At 44.8% G+C, this 24,836-nt stretch overlaps 1 protein-coding gene across 2 annotated transcripts in view; it reads right to left on the bottom strand.

Moving 5' to 3' along the window:
• Nucleotides 1-10,468: 10,468 nt before the first annotated feature.
• The window catches only part of LOC131944551 (enterin neuropeptides), a 29,044-nt gene continuing 14,676 nt past the window's right edge, over nucleotides 10,469-24,836 (bottom strand). The window contains exons 2-4 of one of the 2 annotated variants that reach the window (XM_059305232.1): nucleotides 15,788-15,918; nucleotides 12,374-12,913; nucleotides 10,469-12,280 (exon numbers count right to left, since the gene is read on the bottom strand). In XM_059305232.1, the coding sequence (XP_059161215.1) occupies nucleotides 10,680-12,280; nucleotides 12,374-12,913; nucleotides 15,788-15,857 (2,211 nt within the window). In that variant the 5' untranslated portion in view covers nucleotides 15,858-15,918 and the 3' untranslated portion in view covers nucleotides 10,469-10,679. Of the gene's footprint in view, nucleotides 12,914-15,787; nucleotides 15,919-24,836 lie in introns of both variants that reach the window. The other variant, XM_059305231.1, reaches the window with a different exon arrangement.

Below are 24,836 nucleotides of genomic sequence, written 5' to 3'. Positions count from 1 at the left end.
TTAGAAGAAGTTATTGTCCGTCTTGCACTGGGCTTCTTAGTGCTTTAGCTTCGAGTTTATAGGGTGTAATCGTAGTGTGGTTCGTCGTGTGGTTGGTCGTGTGTGTGGTGATATGGTTGGTCGTAAGTTGTGGTTGGTCGTGTTGTGTGGTTGGTCGTGTGGTTTGGTCGGTCGTATGGTTGGTCGTGTGGTTGGTCGTGTGGTTGGTGGTGTAGCGTGGTTGGTCGTGTGGTTGGTGGTGTGGTGTGGTTGGTCATATGGTTGGTCGTGTGGTTGGTCTAGTGGTGTGGTGTGGTTGGTCGTGTGGTTGGTGGTGTGGTTGGTTGTGTGGTTGGTCGTGTGGTTGGTCGTCTGGTGTAGACGCTGCACAACGAATCGAGATTCAGCAGAAAACATTACAGATCCGGACAGACCACCAACCGACAGACCACCAACCGACAGACCACCAACCGACAGACCACCAACCGACAGACCACCAACCGACAGACCACCAACCGACAGATCACCAACCTACAGATCACCAAGTGGAGACATACCGGACGAGAGTGTGAACAAATTGGATTGATTGCGTCCCCTTCTAACACTGTGTCATCATTACTTGTCACGTGATTTTTTTTTTTGGTCACTGTTCAGCTGATAAGAGCCTAAAAATTTTGGGCGGGAAAAGTTTTGCCGAGACGTCAAACACAAGAACGGCAAATTTTTTTTGCTTTCCGTTATGTGTGTATTCCATTATATGGCAATCCTTTATGCAGTAGTAGCGTTCCTTATGTTGTATTTCTTTATGTTGTATTGCTTTAAATTCCCTACCTATTTAGCATGTCTAATACGACCAGGCCATTGTATAATGTATTAACCGACGCCGTGATTATGACATTTTGACAACTATCACAGTGACTCGTGGTTTGTGGATGTGGCTGGTGATGTGTGGATGTGGCTGGTGACGTGTGCATGTGGCTGGTGATGTATGGATGTGGCTGGTGACATGTGTATGTGGCTGATGAAGTGTGGATGCGGCTCGTGATGTGTGGATGTGGTTGGTGATGTGTTGATGTGGCTGGTGATGTGTGGATGTGGCTGGTGATGTCTGGATGTGGCTAGTGAAATGTGGCTGGTGTTGTGTGGATGTGGCTGGTGATGTGTGGATGTGGCTGGTGATGTGTGGATGTGGCTGGTGATGTGTGGATGTGGCTCGTGATGTGTGGATGTGGCTGGTGATGTGTGGATGTGGCTGGTGATGTGTGGATGTGGCTGGTGATGTGTGGATGTGGCTGATGATGTGTGGATGTGGCTCGTGATGTGTGGATGTGGCTGGTGATGTGTGGATGTGGCTGGTGATGTGTGGATGTGGCTGGTGATGTGTGGATGTGGCTGGTGATGTGTGGATGTGGCTGGTTGTATCCCGGACAATGACAGCAGACTGCCCTAGATGTTGGACAGCCTCCTTAATTAAAAATTGTGACGTAATTACCTGCTAGAGGTTTCACTCATTAACTAACGCAATTATCTGACAGGATCTTGTCGTTGTGATAGGGTGGACATTTTGTCTCTCTCTGCAGGAGATTGGACGGCAGTGAGTGTGCTAATGATGTTACTCTAATGTGTGCTAATGGTGTTACACTCTAAGATGTGCTAATGGTGTTACACTCTAAGATGTGCTAATGATGTTACATGTCTAGATGTATACGGGGCAGCACTTTTAAAATGTCTGCCCCATCTCCACCATAGCGGGGGGGGGGGGTGTCTAATATACCCAGGCGGCCCAAATTCGTTTCTATCAAAAAGAAGATCTTGCCTTTGTCATTGGAGCAACTTTTAACGCAACGCATCCCTACATGCGACCTTGACGGACATCGCTCTCCCCCCCCCCCTACCACTAACCCAACTTCTCACACTGTGATACGATACCATCGAACAGAAGTTAGGGGAGCTAGAGGCTCGCTATGCTTCGTTTTGGTGAAATTAACTTTGCCTTTTTTTTTCTCCGACTTTGTGAAAATGCACTTTGACATGCACGTGCAGTATCGCTCACCCACGAGTTGACGAGCTGATTCGGTAACTGACACGGACAGTTTGGCGCCACTTTTGTGTTCAGACGTCTCTGGCATCTCACGTCTGCCTCAGTGCAGCACCAACCGTCCATCGAATGTTAAAACAGCAGCAGTAGACAGATTTCTGGGGTTTGTTTACCCGGGTTACAGGCGGAGGTGTTGCCATGGCGATCGTAGACAGTTATAACACAGTTGTAAGAAGACAATCACAAACTGGCTTTGACAATGTTTCAGAAGACACAAACTATTCTCGACAGTTTTCAGATGACACAAAATGACTTTGTTAGAAGCCATAAAATGACTGACAGTTGTCAAATGTCACAAAATGATTTTGTTAGAAGCCATAAAATGACTGACAGTTGTCAAATATCACAAAATGATTTTGTTAGAAGCCATAAAATGACTGACAATTGTCAAATGTCACAAAATGACTTTGACAGTTGTCAAATGTCACAAAATGACTGACAATTGTCAAATGTCACAAAATGACTTTGATGGTCTCCTTTAGTGATGTTCCCTAACCCGGAATCTAATGACGTCATAGTCCAAAAAGGAGAGGGATACGACTTAAGTAACGGTTTGTGCCGAGGGGATGGGGGGGGGGGGAAGGGTGGACAGAAAACATGTCAACAACACACTTTTCTTTTGGATTTTATTTTTTTTGTGTGTGCATAAAAAACGTTTTAATAACAAGCTTTTATGTAATAATGCACTAAAAGAAGAAAATAAATGATTATATATTATATAGTAATACACTACTATTTAAATTACTATAAAGAAAAGAGTGGGTCACTATATTGTTTATTGGATACCTTTACTAATATTTAGGAAGCGACCCATGCTTTTCTTTATAGTAATTTAAATAGTAGTGTATTGTTATATATATATAAAGAAAATAATTTATTTTCCCCTTTTTAGTGCATAATTACATAAAAGCTTGTTATTAAAACTTTTTTATGCAAATTTTTTTTCCAGTACTTTATAATTTTTAATCTCTGACGACAGACAGACTGACAGACTGACGACAGACAGAGGAAGCAAGTTACATAAAAGCTTGTAAAAATGAATTTTATCCTTTGTTTTTCGTTGAAAATGTTTTTTTCTAAACCTAACAGAAATATATCCACATTATGTTGATTGAGCTTTGTTAATATTTAACAACCACTTGTTTTAAAAACAAAATATGGAATTTTGAAAAGACTTTGTAGTGTGGTGTGACGTCAAGTTAAGGGAGCTGGGTGGGTGGGTTGGGGGGGGGGGGGGGGTTCTGACGTAAAGTGACGACGTGTGACAATGTGTGACGATTGGGAGCTGAGGAAACAATCATCAAAAAAAGCGTGACGTCGTATATGGATGACCCCTGACACCAGTCCACCGCCATCTGACCGGTCATTCGTCTTCTGATTTCATTATCTCCACACCAAAGCCAGAAATCACATTTGTCAGCTCGCCACACTTTTTTCACCCTCCCTTCATACATTATTTCTATCAATTCTTTTTACATCTGGAGTGGACGCGGGATAAAAATCATGACGAATGAGCGAACACGGTCTCTGAAATTTAATACATTGACCAGTTTTTGCTACATTTCTCTTACACATGGTTATGTAAAACTTTGATCGAACGTTTTCAAATATTAAAAAAAAATATCTAATTTGATCTATCGGTGATGTCCCCCTCAGCACATTTTGCGTACACGGCATTACAGGAACCGTCTCGGAACTTTCTAGAAATTTGACTAACTTCGACGCCGAGTCATTAAACCAGACCTACGAATTGACGTCATTGACCAGATACGTACCAGATGACGTCATTATCCCGATGTAATCTGTCAAAAGGTCTCAATTTGTGTCACATTTGCATAATTATGCATCAGACTAGTAACGTCTGCAAGATTTCTAAAATGTTAATGTATGGGGAGATTAAGATGGCACTGATCCCTACTGGAGGAGGAGGGGGGGGGGGTACTCGCGCAAACTTTGAGGGGAGGAACGCTGCACCCGACGTTATGGAGTTTTCGACACATCAAGACTTGCGAGTAAGAATGATGCGCTCTACCACTCGGCCACGCCGACCCCTTTCCTGTCTGTGTCTTCCCTCCTTTGGCCAACCACACAAACGACCCTATTGTTGATTGTTCCTGTTTGTATCGACACACTATTCCTAGTTATATTGAAAGTATGTAAAGTGTACTGTTAGACTTTAAAACAAACTTCAACATTTGTTGAAAGAAAAGTGTACTGTAAGACTTTTAATCAAACGTCAACATTTGTTGAAAGAAAAATGTACTGTTAGACTTTTAATCAAACGTCAACATTTGTTGAAAGAAAAGTGTACTGTTAGACTTTAAAACTCTCTCGAATCAAGTTTTAATGAGGAACACAATGCAATCTTTTAGAAATAAAATCTGAGCTATCGCGCTTTATTTTAATGCATATTTAATTAGATGGAACTGACCCTTGCTCACTCTACCCACCCCTCTTTTCTAGGCACATGACGTGCGTCATAGACCTCTCTTCTAGACGTGCGTCATAGACCTCTCTTCTAGGCACACGGCGTGCGTCATAGACCTCTCTTCTAGACGTGCGTCATAGACCTCTCTTCTAGGCCCATGACGTGCGTCATAGACCTCTCTTCTAGACGTGCGTCATAGACCTCTCTTCTAGACGTGCGTCATAGACCTCTCTTCTAGACGTGCGTCATAGACCTCTCTTCTAGACGTGCGTCATAGACCTCTCTTCTAGGCACATGGCGTGCGTCATAGACCTCTGTTCTAGGCACATGACGTGCGTCATAGACCTCTCTTCTAGGCACATGACGTGCGTCATAGACCTCTCTTCTAGACGTGCGTCATAGACCTCTCTTCTAGACGTGCGTCATAGACCTCTCTTCTAGGCACATGACGTGCGTCATAGACCTCTCTTCTAGGCACATGACGTGCGTCATAGACCTCTCTTCTAGGCACACGACGTGCGTCATAGACCTCTGTTCTAGGCACATGACGCGCGTCATAGAGCTCTTTTATTTTTATAAGGGATAAAATGTTTAACTAGCCTATGCATAGAACGACACGTGCTTGTATGCGTCCATAAGCTTTTAATTTAGGTGTCAACTCTATATCCTCATTTTGTGAAGTTACGATTTCGAACCTGGCGGTCTATGGGGTAGAGGAAGTAGAGTTCAGGTGTATCTGTGACATGTGCATACAAAAGTATAATGTGATCAACACTATGCACAACAGCCATTAATTTCCCTAATTTGAGTCAGGTACTGATCGGAGCTGGGTGGACTCAGAGAGATGCTACGGGCTTTCGATGCCCATCCACCGACCCCCATCCAATGACCCCAAACTACCGACCCCATCCACCTACACCCATCCACCTACCTCCATCCACCTACCTCCATCCACCTACCTCCATCCACCTACCTCCATCCACCTACACCCATCCACCGACCCCCACCCACCAACCAGACACTCCCACCATACCCACCCTACCCCCACGGGTTTATCTTAACTGAGATGGCAGACAAAAGATTTCATCAGACGACAGCAGCTTTATGCTGGCTTATTTCCCCGCTCTTCTGTCTGCGCTTCTTCACATTATCATCGCTTCTTTCATTTTTTTCTACACATCCTCCCCACCCTCCTCCTCAACCACCCTCGACCACCCCACCCTCCCCTCCCCCACCCCCTCCTCCACCAGCCTCCTGCCCAATTCTCCCCCTCCCCCTCTTATACCTACAATATTTTATCGCTGCAGCTAATCCCAAACTTTAAACAAAAAACAACTTACTAACTCAATCATCGTGTTCAACTGTTTTAAAATGTCTTTCAAGCACCGTATCAAAGGTTGCCCGCGGATGGTGTATTAAGCTGTGAATAATTCATTCGTGAAATGTTGATGTGAGCTGAGCAAGCTGGTCAGCATTTCAAATGTTGCAGCGTTTTCTACCAGACAGTCTCCAGAGTAAACATCCGAGCTGTCTGACACGTACAGTCTTGGCAGACACAGACTGTGTGAGTACATTCAAGAAGATCTACCACGCCCTTGTTGTTAGGTCACTAACAACGCCCTGTTAGACCACTGCCCCACTAGCCACGCCCTGTTAGACCACTGCCCCACTAACCACGCCATGTTAGACCACTGCCGCACTAGCCACGCCCTTGTTGTTAGGGCACTAACAACGCCCTGAATATCAGGGCATTAAAAAGGTCAGCATGACCTGTACAGACAAATTTAAACCACCAGATTTGATGAGGTGGCAGCTATAAAAAATCTGGCAACGTCGCGGCTGGAGTGAGCAGATATTTGCTAGAGCCAGACAAACACGCGAAGATCAAAGTCTAAAAGATAATCCTCCAATGTTTTCTGGTCTAAAAAATAATTCTTCAATGTTTTCTGGTCTAAAAAATAATTCTTCAATGTTTTCTGGTCTAAAAAATAATTCTTCAATGTTTTCTGGTCTAAAAAATAATTCTTCAATGTTTTCCATGCTTTACTAGCACGTTGTGTCCGGATCGTGAAGCGTTGTTTTATTTTAAAATCTCCTCTCAGTTTATCAATGGACGAGAGGGCACCGCAACCACTGGGATAAAAATAGCCCGCCGTGTTGTTCGTAGACACAACCTGAGCTTGTCCAGAAGTCAAGTCAACCCGTACTGTGTGTGTTGTCTTGACGTCTAGCCATACAATAGCTCACGTCTACTGGCCGGGCTTCATTAAAAAATTTAAAATAAATCATAAAACAAACTCAGATGGGTTCGATAATGAGCAGCATCCAAGTGATGGTGGGGTGGGGGGGGGGGGGGGAGGGGACGGGAACAAATACTAAATATCAAGATAAGGGTGGTGGTGGTGTGTGTGTGTGGGGGGGGGGGGGGGGTGACCGTAAAACACGTGCCAAAAATGCACTCATTACTAATTCAGTAGAAACAGAATGTAAGACTTGCTAATGTTAACAGATCATTGACTACACTAAGCTAGGTTGAGATACTATTTTTTAAACTATGTAGGTCATCTTACATTTGATTTTAAACTGCTGCTATATCCATTACTTCCGTCAGTTTCTGCCTGTTTTTGCTTTGGCAAACTCGTTGTAGAGTTATCGCTCTTGATTCCACTTTGGAGCAATTCTTCCGTCCCATTAACTCCCCTGTGTTCAGCAGCCATTAGACAACTCTGCTCAAGACACTGGGCAGGGAGGGAGCCGGCATTAAACGTTTGGAGTAGCACTGTAAGATAATACGGATATAAGTACCCGGATGTCAAGATCTCGGCCAATCAACTGACGGGCTTTTTGCTATAACAATTTTGTTTTCATTCTTTGAAGAGCTCTCTGGCCAGTTTGGATCGAAGCCTACGGCATAATCAAGCAGGCTATACAAATGATTATTCCGGAACAATATTTTAGCTTGTACGGTAAACCTATCTATTATTTTTTTTTTTACAAAAGCCAGTTGAAGATTGCAAATTTTAATGACTGAAATTATTAAAATAACAGGGACACACTAATGGTTGGCCCAAAGGAAGGATAGAGGGGCAATCGGTAGTGATGTGTTCAACTGGTTGTTCAACAGTTGTGTCGGGTTGACTCGGTAGTGATGTGTTCAACTCGTTGTTCAACAGTTGGGTTGACTCGGTAGTGATGTGTTCAACAGTTGGGTTGACTCGGTAGTGATGTGTTCAACTGGTTGTTCAACAGTTGGGTTGACTCGGTAGTGATGTGTTCAACAGTTGGGTTGACTCGGTAGTGATGTGTTCAACAGTTGGGTTGACTCGGTAGTGATGTGTTCAACTGGTTGTTCAACAGTTGGGTTGACTCGGTAGTGATGTGTTCAACTGGTTGTTCAACAGTTGGGTTGACTCGGTAGTGATGTGTTCAACTGGTTGTTCAACAGTTGGGTTGACTCGGTAGTGATGTGTTCAACAGTTGGGTTGACTCGGTAGTGATGTGTTCAACTCGTTGTTCAAAAGTTGTGTCGGGTTGACTCGGTAGTGATCTGTTCAACTCGTTCAACAGACAGAGGTTTTCTGAACCTGAGTTAACTAAAGCCGTACTTAACTTATAATGGATTGCTCCACCTAAAAAGGGAATATTCAATGCTATAAATAGACGAATTGCTGACATTTTATTCAAGACATCTTCAAGCTACTTGTCCTCTGACTTTCATTTAAATCCTGTACTTATTTCTTATTTAATTGTGTATTTATTGACTAACAATGATCGATTGATGTGTTGTGCTTTCAAAGATCGATTCCTATCATGTTTGGATATGATAGAGATAAAGTTTCCATTTTTGTCGTATTCGGACAAACGCCCATTCAGGAAAACGGCCTTTGGGCCTTTCGCTTTCGCTATTGCTCCCATTTACTATTCTAATCTGTTTGCTAACAAAAACACACGCACACACACATACACAAAAGCGTGTACACACATACACATAGAAACTTACTGACAAACACCCACAGACATGTACACACACACACACATACAAACAAGTAGACACACACTGTCAGATTAGGCTAGAAGATTGTGTTTACACCTTCAACCTGAGATTAAAGAACAGATTAAGATCAGAGCTTGATTTAATGAATCAACCAGACAGCATTAGCGGACTGATCAGTTTACATTTTATTTCAGGGAAAATTCCAATCAAATGCTTCTAATTAATTATACATATCGTGTATTAAAACATAAACTAACAGTATGATTTTATCTGTACAAAATGTTTCCATCAATTTTTGTGTGAATGTTAAAGTGCGATAGTTTGTTGCTAGTTCTTGGATGTCCGTCCAACAAATGATGTAGCTACAACACTAACCATTAACTGCTTTAGCTCAGCAACCAAGATTCCAACACACGAATGTAACCTTCTTACTGTAAAAATTACTTGGAAGAACTTTATCTATAATTATCTAAATCATCAACGCCCACCACTGTCTTAAGTATCTGATAGTGAATTCTCTGCATGCAAAAATCAATAGATCCTCAATTTACAAAACAGATGAGCAGTTTACGATTGGGATAGCTTCTAGCGGGCACGTTCTATTAATAACTCATTGCTTAAGCAGGGGATGTAACTCTATTTAAGTAAATAGTGTAATCATTTCCCTTTGAAGCCAGAATTAGTGACGTATTTTTTCCCAGGGTAAAATTGTTGGACCAATATGAAATCAATCTGACGGTCGATCAGGATATTATGATACGGATGGGTGGGGGTGGGGGTTACTTGCTGTTCAAATTGTTTAATCTCTTAGACTGATGCTTCTTTCAAATCTTTCTTGACAGAGTTCGCCGCTAGTAAGGATTAGCTGTGAGACAACACTCGTCCATATGCCCTAGCTCTCCTAGCGGTGGCTGTCTCAGCCCGTGGGTGGTGTGTTCATATTTACCATCGAGAGGTGTGGGTGGGGATTTGTTCACATTTACTATCGAGAGGCGTGGGTGGGGGTTTGTTCACATTTGATATCTAAACATTCTTTCGAATCGAATACATTGAACGCGTTTTTATTTAAAGGCAAATTTGAATTTTGACAAAGATCATTGCATTTAATCATAAGCGAATTTTTTGCTTGGCTTTTCAATCCAGAGTTGTAATAAATTAATTCTTAGCTAGCTCTTCCGTTTACTGTTTTTATGAATGGAATGTGAAATAAGTTTTGCGTGTGGAGACACTCGATCAAAGAGGTCAAGTAAACTTCATCAAAGGGTGCAAGCAGGTCAGGCAGTGACCGGATGTGGCTCACGACATGTGGCTCTCTTACAGCCACATGTCAGTTGTTTTTTTTTAAACTGTAACTGTAAGAACTTTCAAGTTTTACTTCACTGAAGTGTAAAGTCAATTCTAATTAAATCATTATCCACCCAGTTGTACACAGCAATCATGTCATTAGGGACACGACACGTTGATAAGCTTGCATTTTTACCACCTGATTCGTGTAGTTTTTTTTATCCATCCTCGGGGCGGGATTCGAAAAAAATGAACAAAGAAAGTCGAAGAGAATTAATTGTGTGGGTTCGATGTGGCGGTGTGGGTGTTTTGTAAACTACTTACTTCTTGTACCACTCAACACAATCACGATTCTGTGATGTGAATGTAAAATTAATTAATTAAAAAACAATTTTTGGCTATGAATATCTGATTTTGGTAAAGAAATTAATTAATTTAATGGCTGGAAAAAAATTTTGTTTCAAAAATAATATCAGGAAATGATTAGGCCTAGCTAGTGACATTTTACTAAAGCGAATTAGTCCCTACGAAAAACAACGTTATACCCAGACATCAGTTTTTTTGTGTTATTGTTTTTTTTTTTTTTACCGAGAACACAACACAGTACAACATACAGTTACCATGACAACATCCACATTTAGACGCGACACACTTGGACGTGTAATAACTTAAGAACGTGTGTGTGTGGTTTCTGTTTAATTTATTTCACTGCCTAACCAACAAGCGGCGCTCTGATTCTGGCCTTGAGTCCTTAATTTGGAATTGTGTGTCCTTCACTGACTGTTGTTCGTGTCTAAAAGTTAAACCTCAAAGATTTTTGGGCGTCGAACAATGGAAACAAAACAGTAGGATCAAACTAAAACAGAACGTGACACACACGTGACACACACGCCGGATCACGTGGCTGACGACCCACGTGATATGACGTCTGTGCTGGTTGTGTTGGTCAAGGTTTGCGATGAACTCGGCGCGGCGTCGTCAGGTTTTTGGCTCTCTGGAAAGTCGCTGCGGCCTTGATCCTCTGTCGGCTTCTGGCCGTCGGCCTCGGCCTGGATGAAATTCACCAGCCGCGTGAGGTCATCGGTTGCCCCGGCCCCGCCCTGAAGGATGTGCTCGTTAACCAGCAGGCCGTCATCTCGTTTCCCCACAAAACTATGCCTGAATCCCGGGCTGCGTTTCTCCAGTTCGCTCTCTTCGTCTGCACGTTTTCCGACAAACGAATGTCTGAATCCGGCAGATTTTTTATCAAATTCGTTTTCGTCATCTTCTCGTTTTCCGACAAACGAATGTCTAAATCCGGCAGATTTTTTATCAAATTCGTTTTCGTCATCTTCGCGTTTTCCAACAAAGGAATGTCGGAATCCTGCAGATTTTTTGTCGAATTCGTTTTCGTCATCTTCGCGTTTTCCGACAAAGGAATGTCTAAATCCTGCAGATTTTTTGTCGAATTCGTTTTCGTCATCTTCGCGTTTTCCGACAAAGGAATGTCGGAATCCTGCAGATTTTTTGTCAAATTCATTTTCGTCATCTTCGCGTTTTCCGACAAACGAATGTCTAAATCCTGCAGATTTTTTGTCGAATTCGTTTTCGTCATCTTCGCGTTTTCCGACAAAGGAATGTCGGAATCCTGCAGATTTTTTGTCAAATTCATTTTCGTCATCTTCGCGTTTTCCGACAAAGGAATGTCTAAATCCTGCAGATTTTTTGTCAAATTCGTTTTCGTCATCTTCGCGTTTTCCGACAAACGAATGTCTAAATCCGGCCGATTTTTTGTCGAGTTCATTTTCGTCGTCTTCACGTTTTCCGACAAACGAATGTCGGAATGCAGCAGATTTTTTGTCGAATTCCTTTTCGTCATCTTCGCGTTTTCCAACAAATGAGTGTCTGAATCCGGCAGATTTTTTGTCAAATTCGTTTTCTTCATCCTCGCGTTTTCCGACAAAAGAATGCGAGAATCCTGGCCCTCTTTTGTCCTCGCTGTTCACTTCTCGTTTACCGATGAAAGAGTGAGAAAATTTTGGCGCCCTTTTGTTTAAATCGCCGTTTGGTTCAAGGAATTCAATTTCGTTTTCACTGCTCAAAAGCTCATTTTCGTCTCGTTTTCCCACAAAACTGTGAGAAAATCCCGGAACACGTTTTCCGACAAAGCTATGGCGAAATCCGGGAACACGTTTTCCGACAAAGCTATGGGAAAATCCGGGAACACGTTTTCCGACGAAGCTATGGGAAAATCCAGGAACACGTTTTCCGACAAAGCTATGGGAAAATCCGGGAACACGTTTTCCGACAAACGCATGCCTGAAACTAGGGCTAGCTCTCTCTTCCAGATCTATTTCCTGGTCTGAGGACGCTGACCGCTTGGACCGACCGACTGTGGACCTTTTGCCCACAAAGTGGTGCATGAAGCTGGGCGAGGCCCGGCTGTTGACGGCGTAGGGCCCGCGGGCACGGGCCATGTCCCTCTTGCCGACAAAACTGTGGCTGAAGACTCGGCCGCCTCTCTCGGCCATCTCGAGGTCGTCGTCGTCCCCCGGCGCCCGCTTGCCGACAAAACTGTGAGAGAAAGCAGGGCCCCTTCTGTTGGGTCCGCCCCTCTTCCCCACAAAACTGTGTTTGAAGTGCCGTCCATTGCGAGCCTCAACTTCAATACCGTCTTCCTCACTTTCATCACTATCGTCCTCGTCATCGTCGAACCTTTTCCCAACAAAGCTGTGTCTGAAGCCGGGTCCGGCTCGCTCCTCGATGTCAATGTCCGAGTCTCCGTCCTCCCTCCCCTCCAGCCCGTCCAGCAGCTCCCTCTCCAGCGCCTCCTTCAGGAGCAGGTCTACCTGTGAGATCTCGTCTCGCTTCCCCACGAAGCTGTGCGAGAACCGCGCTGCCCTCGTGTCGATGTCCGTCAGGTCGCTGGTGTCGACGACGTCGTAGTTGTCCCCCGGGGGGACGAGAAAGTCACTGGACCGCTTCCCCACGAAGTTGTGGCCGAACTTGGGGCTGACCCGCCGTTGGAACCGCAGCCGGACACGCTGCTTGCCGAAGCCGTCATCAAACCTGACCGGGCCGGACCGCTTCGACCTTGACACTCCGTCGCTGCTGACGTCATCCGCTGACTTGACGGCCTTGACCTCATCACCTGTAACACAAGACAACAACGTTGAAGGCCGTTAGGTTAGGGTTTGGGTTTGGGTTTGGGTTTGGGTTAGGGTTAGGTTAGGGCTAGGGTTTGGGTTAGGGTTTGGGTTAGGGTTAGGGTTTGGGTATGGGTTAGTGTTTGAGTTTGGGTTTGGGAGAGTAAAAAAAAACCGCAGTTTGTCTCGTCACAACAAAATATATTTAAAAAATACCACATGACTTTTTGTTCTTTCTAAAATATTGTAAAAGTTGCTTGTTAACGCATACATGCCAATATTTGTTGTTAGCCGTTCCGGCTAGTCGATGCCGTGGCTGTACACGCTACATTGTTTCATCATTTTTTTCCCGAATACCGTATTTAGCTTTCCATTTATTCTTCTATCATATGCTCGTAACAACAGTGTATGTCCACTGCCATTTTTGGCAATCAATGATATATGTATTGCCGTTACTACAACATTAGAACTGCATTCAAATGAAATATAACCCATGTATTTTAAAAATAACAACAAAAGTTGTTTCTGAATTTAGATTATTTATAAATAGAACGTGCTGTTTTTTCATTCGGTTGTATCGTGATATCAGCCAAACGTCGCACATTTTCTTTAGAGCTCCAGATTTCTGAGAACAGGCGACTTCCTCCCTCGTTTCAATCGATTGGAGCGTGCGATCGCTCGATTTAACTTTTGCTGCACATTTTTTTATGTACAGGTAATCGGGATTTCCCAATTTTTCTGATATCCGTGTTGATCAAAGAATCGAAACTGATCGCAAGCAAACAGGAAGCGATCCCCCCCCCCCCCCCCCCCAACGGCTAGAGTTTCACCACAAGGATTAGAAGAGTTTTGGGACACGGGGTTTTCTATTGATGAGACCTAAATCGGTTTGAATCGACTGACATTCGGAGGCTAAAGTTTTGGTCAAGAACTGACGGACAATCTTGCTACCGAACTCTGACCGTACTTGACAAGCTCTAGCCTTAACTAATGATTAATGGCGCGTGCTGTGACGCCGGTGCGGCAAATCAATCTTCATAATCACGTGACAACGGGTGACCATTTATCGGCGACACCCCGAAACAATTAGGTGATGAATAATTAGTGGCGTCACGGCCATACACCATTAAACAGGCACGTGACCTAGGATCCCAGCAGACGCCGCCACGTTTGGCGGGTCGCCTGCTGCCGTTGGCGCGAATAACGACCGCCTTGATTCATACAGCGTTGCGGTGTTTGCCCCCCCCTCCACCCCCCCCCCTCCCCCTGAAACCCAAATATTTCATAAACTTTTTGTTTTGATCAGTGGCGTAGCGAGGTCGGGTGTCACCCGGTGCGGCACTTAATGCGGCATTTCGATTTGCACCCTCCCCCCCCCCCCTCAAATTTTCCTCTATATATTTTGCTATATTTTGCCTTGGTGTCACCCCCCTAAATGGTGTCACCCGGTGCTGTCCGCACCCCCCCACCCCTCGCTACGCCTCTGGTTTTGATATTGGAGCTTTGAGACGGGACAGCGTGGTAGTATGGTAGACCACTCGATTACTAATGGGAAAGTCTGGTGATCAGATCCTCGAGAATGTCGTGTTTTATTCAGGTGATTTGTTGAATATATTGTGTAACACAAGAATGTGATATAAGCCGCCATTAAAAAAAAAACATCAATCAAGTCTGCAATTGTAGCATCATCGTCGCCATCAAAACATTCTTGCACTGAGTTGATAAAAACGTGAAAAAAGCAATTTTGTCTAGCCAATGTAGAGTTCACTGTACTTGTGTCTCAAGAAGCGAACGATTCTTCACGAAGGACATGTATTGCAGACATGCGGGAATATCATTAAAAATAATGACGTCTAGATATACAATGAATTTGTAGTGAAACAGCGATAGATACATTTTCTACGCATTTTATCGGTAATTATTGTTTTTACTTGACAGTTAAACATTTCAATAGGTTCAACGAATATAGGTCTGCATGAAAATAGATAAAAACTGGTCTTATTGTTTTCTTTCGAAATTGACATTCTGTTGTAATGGTCAGTCTGTTGTAATCGTCAGTCTGTTGTAATCGTCAGTCTGTTGTAATGGTCAGTCTATTGTAATCGATACCGTTCTGAAATATGTAAATGGAGTTTTGTAAGTTTAAAAAAATGCTTTAGTGCCATATGTTTTGTTTGCCTCGTGGAGGACATTGATTGGGGGGGGGGGGGCAGGGATTGGGGGGGGGACAATGGTTGGAAGGCAGGGATTGGGAGGACAATGATTGGGGGGGGGGGCAGGGATTGGGAGGGAAGGGATTAGGAGGGCAGGCATTGGTAGAACGACAATTACTTTGTTTTTAAGATTCCGCCGTCATCTCAGGAATAAACCTGAGTTTCCTACCCCCCCCCCCCCCCCATTTCACTTTCACCGGATCATTTAGCTAGCACCTCTCTCTAAATAATTTTTCACGGTCACCAGGTTCAATTAATCGACGTGTACTACAGGACATAGACTCAGGAGTAAGGCGGGCTGTACAGCATATTGATAGCTAACTCACTCAATGCTAGTGCTAGTTATACTCACTCACTGCACGAGCTAGTTCTACTCATTAAATGCACGTCTTAGTTTCTACTCACTCAATGCACGAGCTAGTTCTACTCACTCAATGCACTTCTTAGTTTCTACTCACTCAATGCTAGTGCTAGTTCTACTCACTCAATTCACGAGCTAGTTCTACTCACTCAATGCTCGTGCTAGTTACACTCACTCAATGCTAGTGCTAGTTCTACTCACTCAATTCACGAGCTAGTTCTACTCACTCAATGCTCGTGCTAGTTACACTCACTCAATGCACGTGCTAGTTCTACTCACTCAATGCACGTGCTAGTTCTACTCACCAATCACACAGCAGACGAGCGATATGACAACCAAGATGGCGGAGTATACGTGCAGCCATTTCCCAGACATGTTGTGACGTAGATGCTCAAACTCTCCACTCCAGGTCGGTATCCTGCAAGTCTGGCGCCACCTGTAAACAGAGCAATAGAAACACATTACAGGTGAGTCGACAGGTGGGGATGTTGACGTCACGACACAGATTGGGCGCCTGGTCAGGGCAGAATGTTGACCTATGGAACCAGGAAGTCTGGTGCGACTTATGGGCGTGTTGATACGGTGGGCGATGACGTCATTAAGGGCGTGTTGATACGGTGGGCGATGACGTCATTATGGGCGGGTTGATACGGTGGGCGATGACGTCATTATGGGCGGGTTGATACAGTGGCTGATGACGTCATTATGGGCGGGTTGATACGGTGGCCGATGACGTCATGGAAATGGTGTCGCATGACTTCATAGGGAATACGGACAGGACGAATGATTGACAGGATGGAATCTATAAGACGGTGTTCTTGTTGGATGGTGAGCACTCAGTTGTATGATACATATTTGTATCCGTATCACCTAAATCTTTACCTTGCACCTGACCAGATATCGAAGTACTGCGCTTACTCGACTACACATAAAAGTATCGATACGTTTAATATCGAGCTACCGAAGGCTGGCTGTGCCCATTCAAAAAGAGAACACTCAAGTATTGTAGTTGTACTCGGCTCACACAGAAGTCTGATTTCTCTATTTATAGAAACAACAGAAAAAACCAAAACCACAACAACTACAACCATCACCAGCAAAAACAACATGCTAACAATAAACCGGATGTCGTGTGCACAGTCGTCTCTTTTTGACGGATGTCGTGTGCACAGTCGTCTCTTTTTGACGGATGTCGTGTGCACAGTCGTCTCTTTTTGACGGATGTCGTGTGCACAGTCGTCTCTTTTTGACGGATGTCGTGTCCACATTCGTCTCTTTTTGACGGATGTCGTGTGCACAGTCGTCTCTTTTTGACGGATGTCGTGTGCACAGTGGTCTCTTTTTGACGGATGTCGTGTGCACAGTCGTCTCTTTTTGACGGATGTCGTGTGCACAGTCGTCTCTTTTTGACGGATGTCGTGTGCACAGTCGTCTCTTTTTGACGGATGTCGTGTGCACAGTGGTCTCTTTTTGACGGATGTCGTGTCCACATTCGTCTCTTTTTGATGGATGTCGTGTGCACATTCGTCTCTTTTTGACGGATGTCGTGTGCAAATTCGTCTCTTTTTGACGGATGTCGTGTGCACAGTCGTCTCTTTTTGACGGATGTCGTGTGCACAGCCGTCTCTTTTTGACGGATGTCGTGTGCACAGTCGTCTCTTTTTGACGGATGTCGTGTGCACATTCGTCTCTTTTTGACGGATGTCGTGTGCACAGTCGTCTCTTTTTGACGGATGTCGTGTGCACAGTCGTCTCTTTTTGACGGATGTCGTGTCCACATTCGTCTCTTTTTGATGGATGTCGTGTGCAAATTCGTCTCTTTTTGACGGATGTCGTGTGCACAGTCGTCTCTTTTTGACGGATGTCGTGTGCACAGTCGTCTCTTTTTGACGGATGTCGTGTGCACAGTCGTCTCTTTTTGACGGATGTCGTGTGCACAGTCGTCTCTTTTTGACGGATGTCGTGTGCACAGTCGTCTCTTTTTGACGGATGTCGTGTGCACAGTCGTCTCTTTTTGACGGAAAGTTACGGTACACCAGACAGCGAGAAGGGGAAATAAGGAAAAGTTGGGGGGGGGGGGGGAGTGATTACACTGAGTGGATGGTGAGACCCCCACAGTGGGTGAGGGGAGACTGAAGGTGGGTACGGGCATCTCATGAAGCACCCCCCCCCCCCACTCTGGCAGCGTTAGAAGCTGGAGTGAGCAGATATTTGCTGTAGCGAGACAAACACTCGATGATCAAAGTCCAAAGATAATCCTTCAATGTTTTTTTAAGTCTTTACTAGCACGTTGTGCCCGGGGTTGATGGTTAAGGAACGGGTTTCTACACTACCCACTACTAGTAAACTTTTTTTTTCGCTTTTGGCCGGGAAGTCGTCTGCAGTACTTGCTGCAGAGTACATTACGTCATTACTTTTGGGGCGTTTATTTCTTTTAAATATGTTGGTGATGTGGGTGGGGGAAGCAGGGGGGGGGGTGATAAACTTGGGAAAATCTGTCCCCATAGACCTACTGTTTACGGTTGTTGTTTTTTTTTTTTAGAACTTTTCTTGAACTCGACAACATAATAACTCTACTTCACCTGCCCTACATTCAGTACGAGGGTGGCTGTACTGATGTATCTGACCCCAAAGTACCCTGACGTCCCACAAAACCTCCCAGTGACCACTGTCCGCAGTCGGACATTCACGGACTAATTTAGCCATCAGTTCTGTGAGGCGTGGCCAGCGTTTAATTATTCACCTAGTCTCACGAGCTACGCGCGCGGCAATTACCCCTAACCCAATCAGCGTCGTGCCGTAACTCGCGTCAGGCGTCACGTCGTGGGTTCGACTCACATAACGTCATGACGTCAAGAAGGTCCATGGGTCCCCGGAGACTACCTTAAGATACTGATATGTGATCACGTGGTGGCTATATTTAGATGTAGAAGGTCAAGACAAAGATGGAGGAAATGTTGACAACTTCCGCGTGCAAGTGGACATAGACAACAACGTCAGAAGTTAACTGTTGTAGCAGTCTAGGTCATAGGGTCAATAGGGAAGAGGAAGTAGAGTTTATCTGTTTCTGTGAGCTCGGTATGTGAAGGGATTGTGTGTGTGGTGTGATGTGTGTCACTCGACTGTGTGGTGTGTGTCCCTGGATTGTGTGGTGTGTGTCACTCGACTGTGTGGTGTGTTGTGTTTAGTCTCCTTGACTGTGCCTGTTTTACCGACATCTGCTATCTACCTTGACATTAAAAGCCACCACATGTTAATTATTCTAACCAGGGCCATTAGCACGTGTATTGCGCGTGCTTTATGAAAGTGTGTACTTTTCAGCGAGACAAAAACAAAAGACACAACCCTTAACTTTCAGAGTAGCATGTAAACAATTGTGGGATTGTGGAGGAGGGGGGGGGGGGTGATATGTTGCAAGGCATACTTGTAAAAAAATCAACGAAGGCAAACAGGTCATCTTTCGACAATTTATCATCGCCCCCATGTAATACAGGGTGAAGGTCATGACGTGACCTGTGCTCCACGTGAGGTTACCGCCCCCAAACAAGGGCCACAACTCCCCCAACGTTGGCCGGTGTTTGTCCTACCCGGCACGACCAGCGCTGCCCCGTCTGTAATTTGTTTCATTCTTCCTAGCGCGAGATGGAGTTCAAAGGGAGAGAACTAATCTCAACGATTATCGAGTTATGGTCCCTGACAAACAGCGAGATACAGAGTTGTGTTCGGGGCATAACGGGCGACAACCCAGCGGCCCGGTCAGTGATTACATCAGAATATTTGTAGTTATCTTCCCTTTGTGACGATGTACTAGTGCAGTCGTATTAAATGCTACGTGTAGCTAATTTTAACTGGTTCATGTAGCCGATTTTACTGATGCGAGTAGCGGATTTTAACTGAAAGGTTTCAACAAAATTTTATTAAATTGTCTCGCAGCTACCCAAAAAGCTTGATTGATTTGTCCGTCCACATTGGTGAGACAATGAAACATTTTTATGGAAATTTACCCCACTTTTACCTGCCCGAGCTTTTTCAAAAGTAAAACGTTAGTTCGGCGTGTTCGAGTCGGTAAAGCTCATGGTTGCCAAACCGAAAAGTCTCGAGTTCGAACCCTCGGGCAGATGAGGCTCGTTAGATGGGGACAGCCATTCTTCTAGGAGAGACAACTCCAAAATTAAACAACTGCTGCCTTGTAGTTTGTTCTTGGTTGGACAAAGGCTATGGAAGCAAATCCAAAAAGAAAAGCAGGCTGAAATCGGAGTCAATGGCCTCAATGGCGCATAATCAGTTGACACGTAACGCTTAATTGTGTTGGAGGCGTGGTCGAGTCGGCAAAAAGCTCATTGTTGATACATTCGAACAGTCTCGAGTTCAAACCCACTGGCAGATAAATCTCGATCCCCTTCAACACTAATAATTAAGAACGAAGAAGAAGAAAAGAGTTAGTTTGACTTAGTCAACTGTTGAATTAAGAACAAAAAAAAATTCATAACAAGCTTTTATGTAATAATGCACTAAAAAGTTGAAAATAAATTATACACTACTATTTAAATTACTATAAAGAAAAGCGTGGGTCACTTTAGTATCTATTGGATACCTTTACGAATATTTAGGAAGAGACCCACGCTTTTCTCTATAGTAATTTAAATAGTAGTGTCTAATATTTAGGAAGAGACCCACGCTTTTCTTTATAGTTATTTAAATAGTAGTGTATAATTTATTTTCTACTTTTTAGTGCAGTATTACATAAAAGCTTGTTATTAAAACGTTTTTTTTTAATGAATTTTTTTCCAGTACTTTACATGTTTTATTTACAATAGTTACATGGCTAAAAACCACTGTCAAGTTTATAGCTAACGTTTCAGTAAAATATTATGTGATGGCGTAGTCTAGTGGTAAAGAACTAGACTGCTGACCCGACTAAAAACCATCGCGCGTCTATTGAACGTGATGACGCGCTTTTGACGTAGAGCCCCCCTCGCTCCACGCCCAACACGGCCGTGATGACGCGTGTGGATAGAACTGCGTACTATTCGGTCCAAATTTTAATTAATTCATAAAAAATTAATTAGGCATCCAATTAAGTCAAATTTAATGTCATAATGCATTGTCTGCATGTCTTGACCCACGTACCAATTACGAACCGTATCTGTCAGTTAAAAGTGTCCGAATTTTCGCTCCGGCGTTTCGATCTAGACAGACAGACAGACAGAGGAAGTGAGTGTAATAAAAGCTTGTAATAAAAATAATTTAATTTTGCTGTATAAAGTATTAACTGTGTCGTGTCTTTGATATACTGTCGGCGCTTACAACCATCGTGGAATTTTGGACGTTGTAGCACAATTTATCAAATCACGGACGTTTATGAACACTTTGGGTAATCGGTTACAAATAATTGTCATCAACTCGTAGCAACATTTATTTACCGGTGAATTAATAGATTAGTAGGCCTATATGACGAATATTAAATTGTTGGTACGCCTATTTATTTAGATATTTAGTATCGATACTTTAAAATATGTATGTTGGTCAACTTGGGCACAGGCTAACTTGGTTGAAATAGACCCTGTCATGTCTACGATTGACGACATAAAAAAGCAACCCCCCCACCCCCTAAAGAAAAGTTCATTATTTTATAAGCTAATGGCAGCACGTGTCTTAGACACGGTTCATTGAGCGCCGTGGACGGACGGCCCCACGCCCGGCTGGCCACAAGTCAAGCGTGACCGTCCCGTTTTGTGCGCCATACGAGCCGGCAGCTCGACCGGAAACGACGACATCGTCATCCTGGCAACTCACTGGACCGGCTACAGAGATTTGAGTTAACCGGAAGCCGGATGGGTTTGCCCGGGGGTTTCTAATTAAGTGAAATTATTTTCTAGAAACATGTTCTGTGATTACGATTTGTAAGATCTGAGGAAGTTTTGTGTTTTTTATCTTCGTGGGGGGAAGGTCAAGGCTGCTTCACCGTACCGTGACGTTCGCAATAAAATCTTCAGGTCGGGTGGGATGGTAGGACCTCTACGTGTGGGAGTTGCCGTGGTTTACATGTGGCTCAAGTCTCTGGCTCCGTGACTCATGTCTGGCTCTCCAATCTGTGGCTCATTTATGTGATCCAAAGGTGACGTCAGACATCACATACTTCATGCATCACATAACATCATCCCGCACAAAACATCGCCAACAAGTACAACATCACCATCAAGTACAACACATCAACAACATCACAGACCAACACCCCAGCACCAGAGCCCCTCTATCTGGAGGGAAAAATCTGACCACGTCCACCAAACACGCGACGGCTAAGCCGATTAAATCAACAACCACAAGTCGTCTTGTCATGATGAGCCGGAATATTCCGGCAACTTTTTTTTTTCATTTACAACTTTTCCGCCCGTACAGCCTAAGCCGGTCCGGGAATAAACTCGTTTGAGGCGCCGGCAGACGGTTGGTTTGTTACGTAAGAGTTGTTCAAATGGTAGCGGGTACTCTACTTCCGCCTGGCCGGTCACGTGATGAGGGCTTCAAAAGATTGAAAAGGATAACGGTTTCAATCTCATCAGATCACATCCGGTCCCACAGGAGTTGAAAGGGATCAAATTTCAGCCACTTTGTGGCGTTATGTTGGTAGGGGATCCATCACGGTCCCTGGGGTCGGTTTGACGTCTGTTCAGATATGTCGTCTGCAAGTGTTGCGCCATTTTTAGACAGTCTTAGATTGTTCACGAGGCAAATAAAACGATTAATCTAAAATCGAACACGATTCAGATATCTGCGCATGCGCTGTATTCATCTAGAGGCCAACACTGCTGACGTCACAACCTACGTGACATGATAGTCGCAGCTTTTTAAAAACTTTTCAATACAAGCCAGTTTTAAGCAATTATATGCTAATTAATTAACGCCAATTAAGCTTGACTGTAATTGATCAGGTCGAGTCTCAGTGAAGGCGTCACGTTGACAGGTGCGTGCAGGTACATCAGGTGTGACAGTCAATGGGGAAAACCCGATGTGTGGAGCCTGCGTCAGGCGGTGCTGGCAGGTCAGAGCTAGTGAGCACAAGTCACAGTCATATGACACAAGTCACAGTCATATGACACACAGGTCACACGACACACACAGGTCACACGACACACACAAGTCACACGACACACACAAGTCACACGACACACACAAGTCACACGACACAAAAGTCACAGTCACGATAAACAAAAGTCACGACAAACACAAGTCGATCCGCCCATCAATAATTAAAAAATGGTCTGTTTCAGACAGCGACCTAAAACTGCAACAAAATTGTTTACAGAATAAACAGCGGGAGTGGAGGGCGTCGTCAGCCATTTAATTTTTTAATGTGTCTGCTAGTTTCTAGTTATTACATTATGAGACATTTTTGGTCAGTACATTTTGAAAATCTTTATTTTATTTCAAAAGTTTGTGAATGGTCATAAAATGCAGAATAGCATCGCAGAGGAAATAATTGAACCAATTTAAAAACATTATTGATATTATTATCTGCGCTAAAAAAATCCTATTTGAATATTTTTTTAAAGTGCAAATACGTTTTTCTCTTTCGTGCAATTTCAGCACATTTGTTGCGACATGGCGGCTCGTATCACACACTAGTGGGCCGTGTGTCACACAAGTTGGCCGTGTGTCACACTAGTGGGCCGTGTGTCACACTAGTGGGCCGTGTGTCACACAAGTTGGCCGTGTGTCACTCTAGTGGGCCGTGTGTCACACAAGTTGGCCGTGTGTCACACAAGTTGGCCGTGTGTCACACTAGTGGGCCGTGTGTCACACAAGTTGGCCGTGTGTCACTCTAGTGGGCCGTGTGTCACACAAGTTGGCCGTGTGTCACACTAGTGGGCCGTGTGTCACACAAGTTGGCCGTGTGTCACACTAGTGGGCCGTGTGTCACACAAGTTGGCCGTGTGTCACACTAGTGGGCCGTGTGTCACACAAGTTGGCCGTGTGTCACACTAGTGGGCCGTGTGTCACACAAGTTGGCCGTGTGTCACACAAGTTGGCCGTGTGTCACACAAGTTGGCCGTGTGTCACACAAGTTGGCCGTGTGTCACACAAGTTGGCCGTGTGTCACACAAGTTGGCCGTGTGTCACACAAGTTGGCCGTGTGTCACAGTGGGCCGTGTGTCACACAAGTTGGCCGTGTGTCACACAAGTTGGCCGTGTGTCACACACTAGAGGTCCGTGTGTCACAGTGGGCCGTGTGTCACACAAGTTCGCCGTGTGTCACACAAGTTGGCCGTGTGTCACACAAGTTGGCCGTGTGTCACACAAGTTGGCCGTGTGTCACACACTAGAGGTCCGTGTGTCACAGTGGGCCGTGTGTCACACAAGTTCGCCGTGTGTCACACAAGTTGGCCGTGTGTCACACAAGTTGGCCGTGTGTCACACAAGTTGGCCGTGTGTCACACAAGTTGGCCGTGTGTCACACACTAGAGGTCCGTGTTTCACACAAGTTGGCCGTGTGTCACACAAGTTGGCCGTGTGTCAGACACTAGTGGGCCGTGTGTCACACAAGTTGGCCGTGTGTCACACAAGTTGGCCGTGTGTCAGACACTAGTGGGCCGTGTGTCACACAAGTTGGCCGTGTGTCACACAAGTTGGCCGTGTGTCACAGTGGGCCGTGTGTCACACAAGTTGGCCGTGTGTCACACACTAGAGGTCCGTGTTTCACACAAGTTGGCCGTGTGTCACACAAGTTGGCCGTGTGTCACACAAGTTGGCCGTGTGTCACACAAGTTGGCCGTGTGTCAGACAAGTTGGCCGTGTGTCACACACTAGAGGTCCGTGTTTCACACTAGTTGGCCGTGTGTCACACAAGTTGGCCGTGTGTCACACAAGTTGGCCGTGTGTCACACAAGTTGGCCGTGTGTCACACAAGTTGGCCGTGTGTCACACACTAGAGGTCCGTGTTTCACACAAGTTGGCCGTGTGTCACACAAGTTGGCCGTGTGTCAGACACTAGTGGGCCGTGTGTCACACAAGTTGGCCGTGTGTCACACAAGTTGGCCGTGTGTCACAGTGGGCCGTGTGTCACACAAGTTGGCCGTGTGTCACACACTAGAGGTCCGTGTTTCACACAAGTTGGCCGTGTGTCACACAAGTTGGACGTGTGTCACACAAGTTGGCCGTGTGTCACACAAGTTGGCCGTGTGTCAGACAAGTTGGCGTGTGTCACACAAGTTGGCCGTATGTCACACAAGTTGGCCGTATGTCACACAAGTTGGCCGTGTGTCACACACTAGATGGCCGTCTGTCGCTACAACGACACACAGTTGCTAGAGAGAAGAATTGCGCCAATCAGAAAACGACGCCAACGAATTGATTTCT

Source organism: Physella acuta, unplaced genomic scaffold (assembly GCF_028476545.2).
Source record: "Physella acuta isolate Inbredline_101_S28 unplaced genomic scaffold, ASM2847654v3 ptg000497l, whole genome shotgun sequence".
Taxonomy (NCBI): domain Eukaryota; kingdom Metazoa; phylum Mollusca; class Gastropoda; family Physidae; genus Physella; species Physella acuta.
Note: the sequence above shows the minus strand (reverse complement) of the source record. Positions and strands in the feature narration are given on the sequence as shown.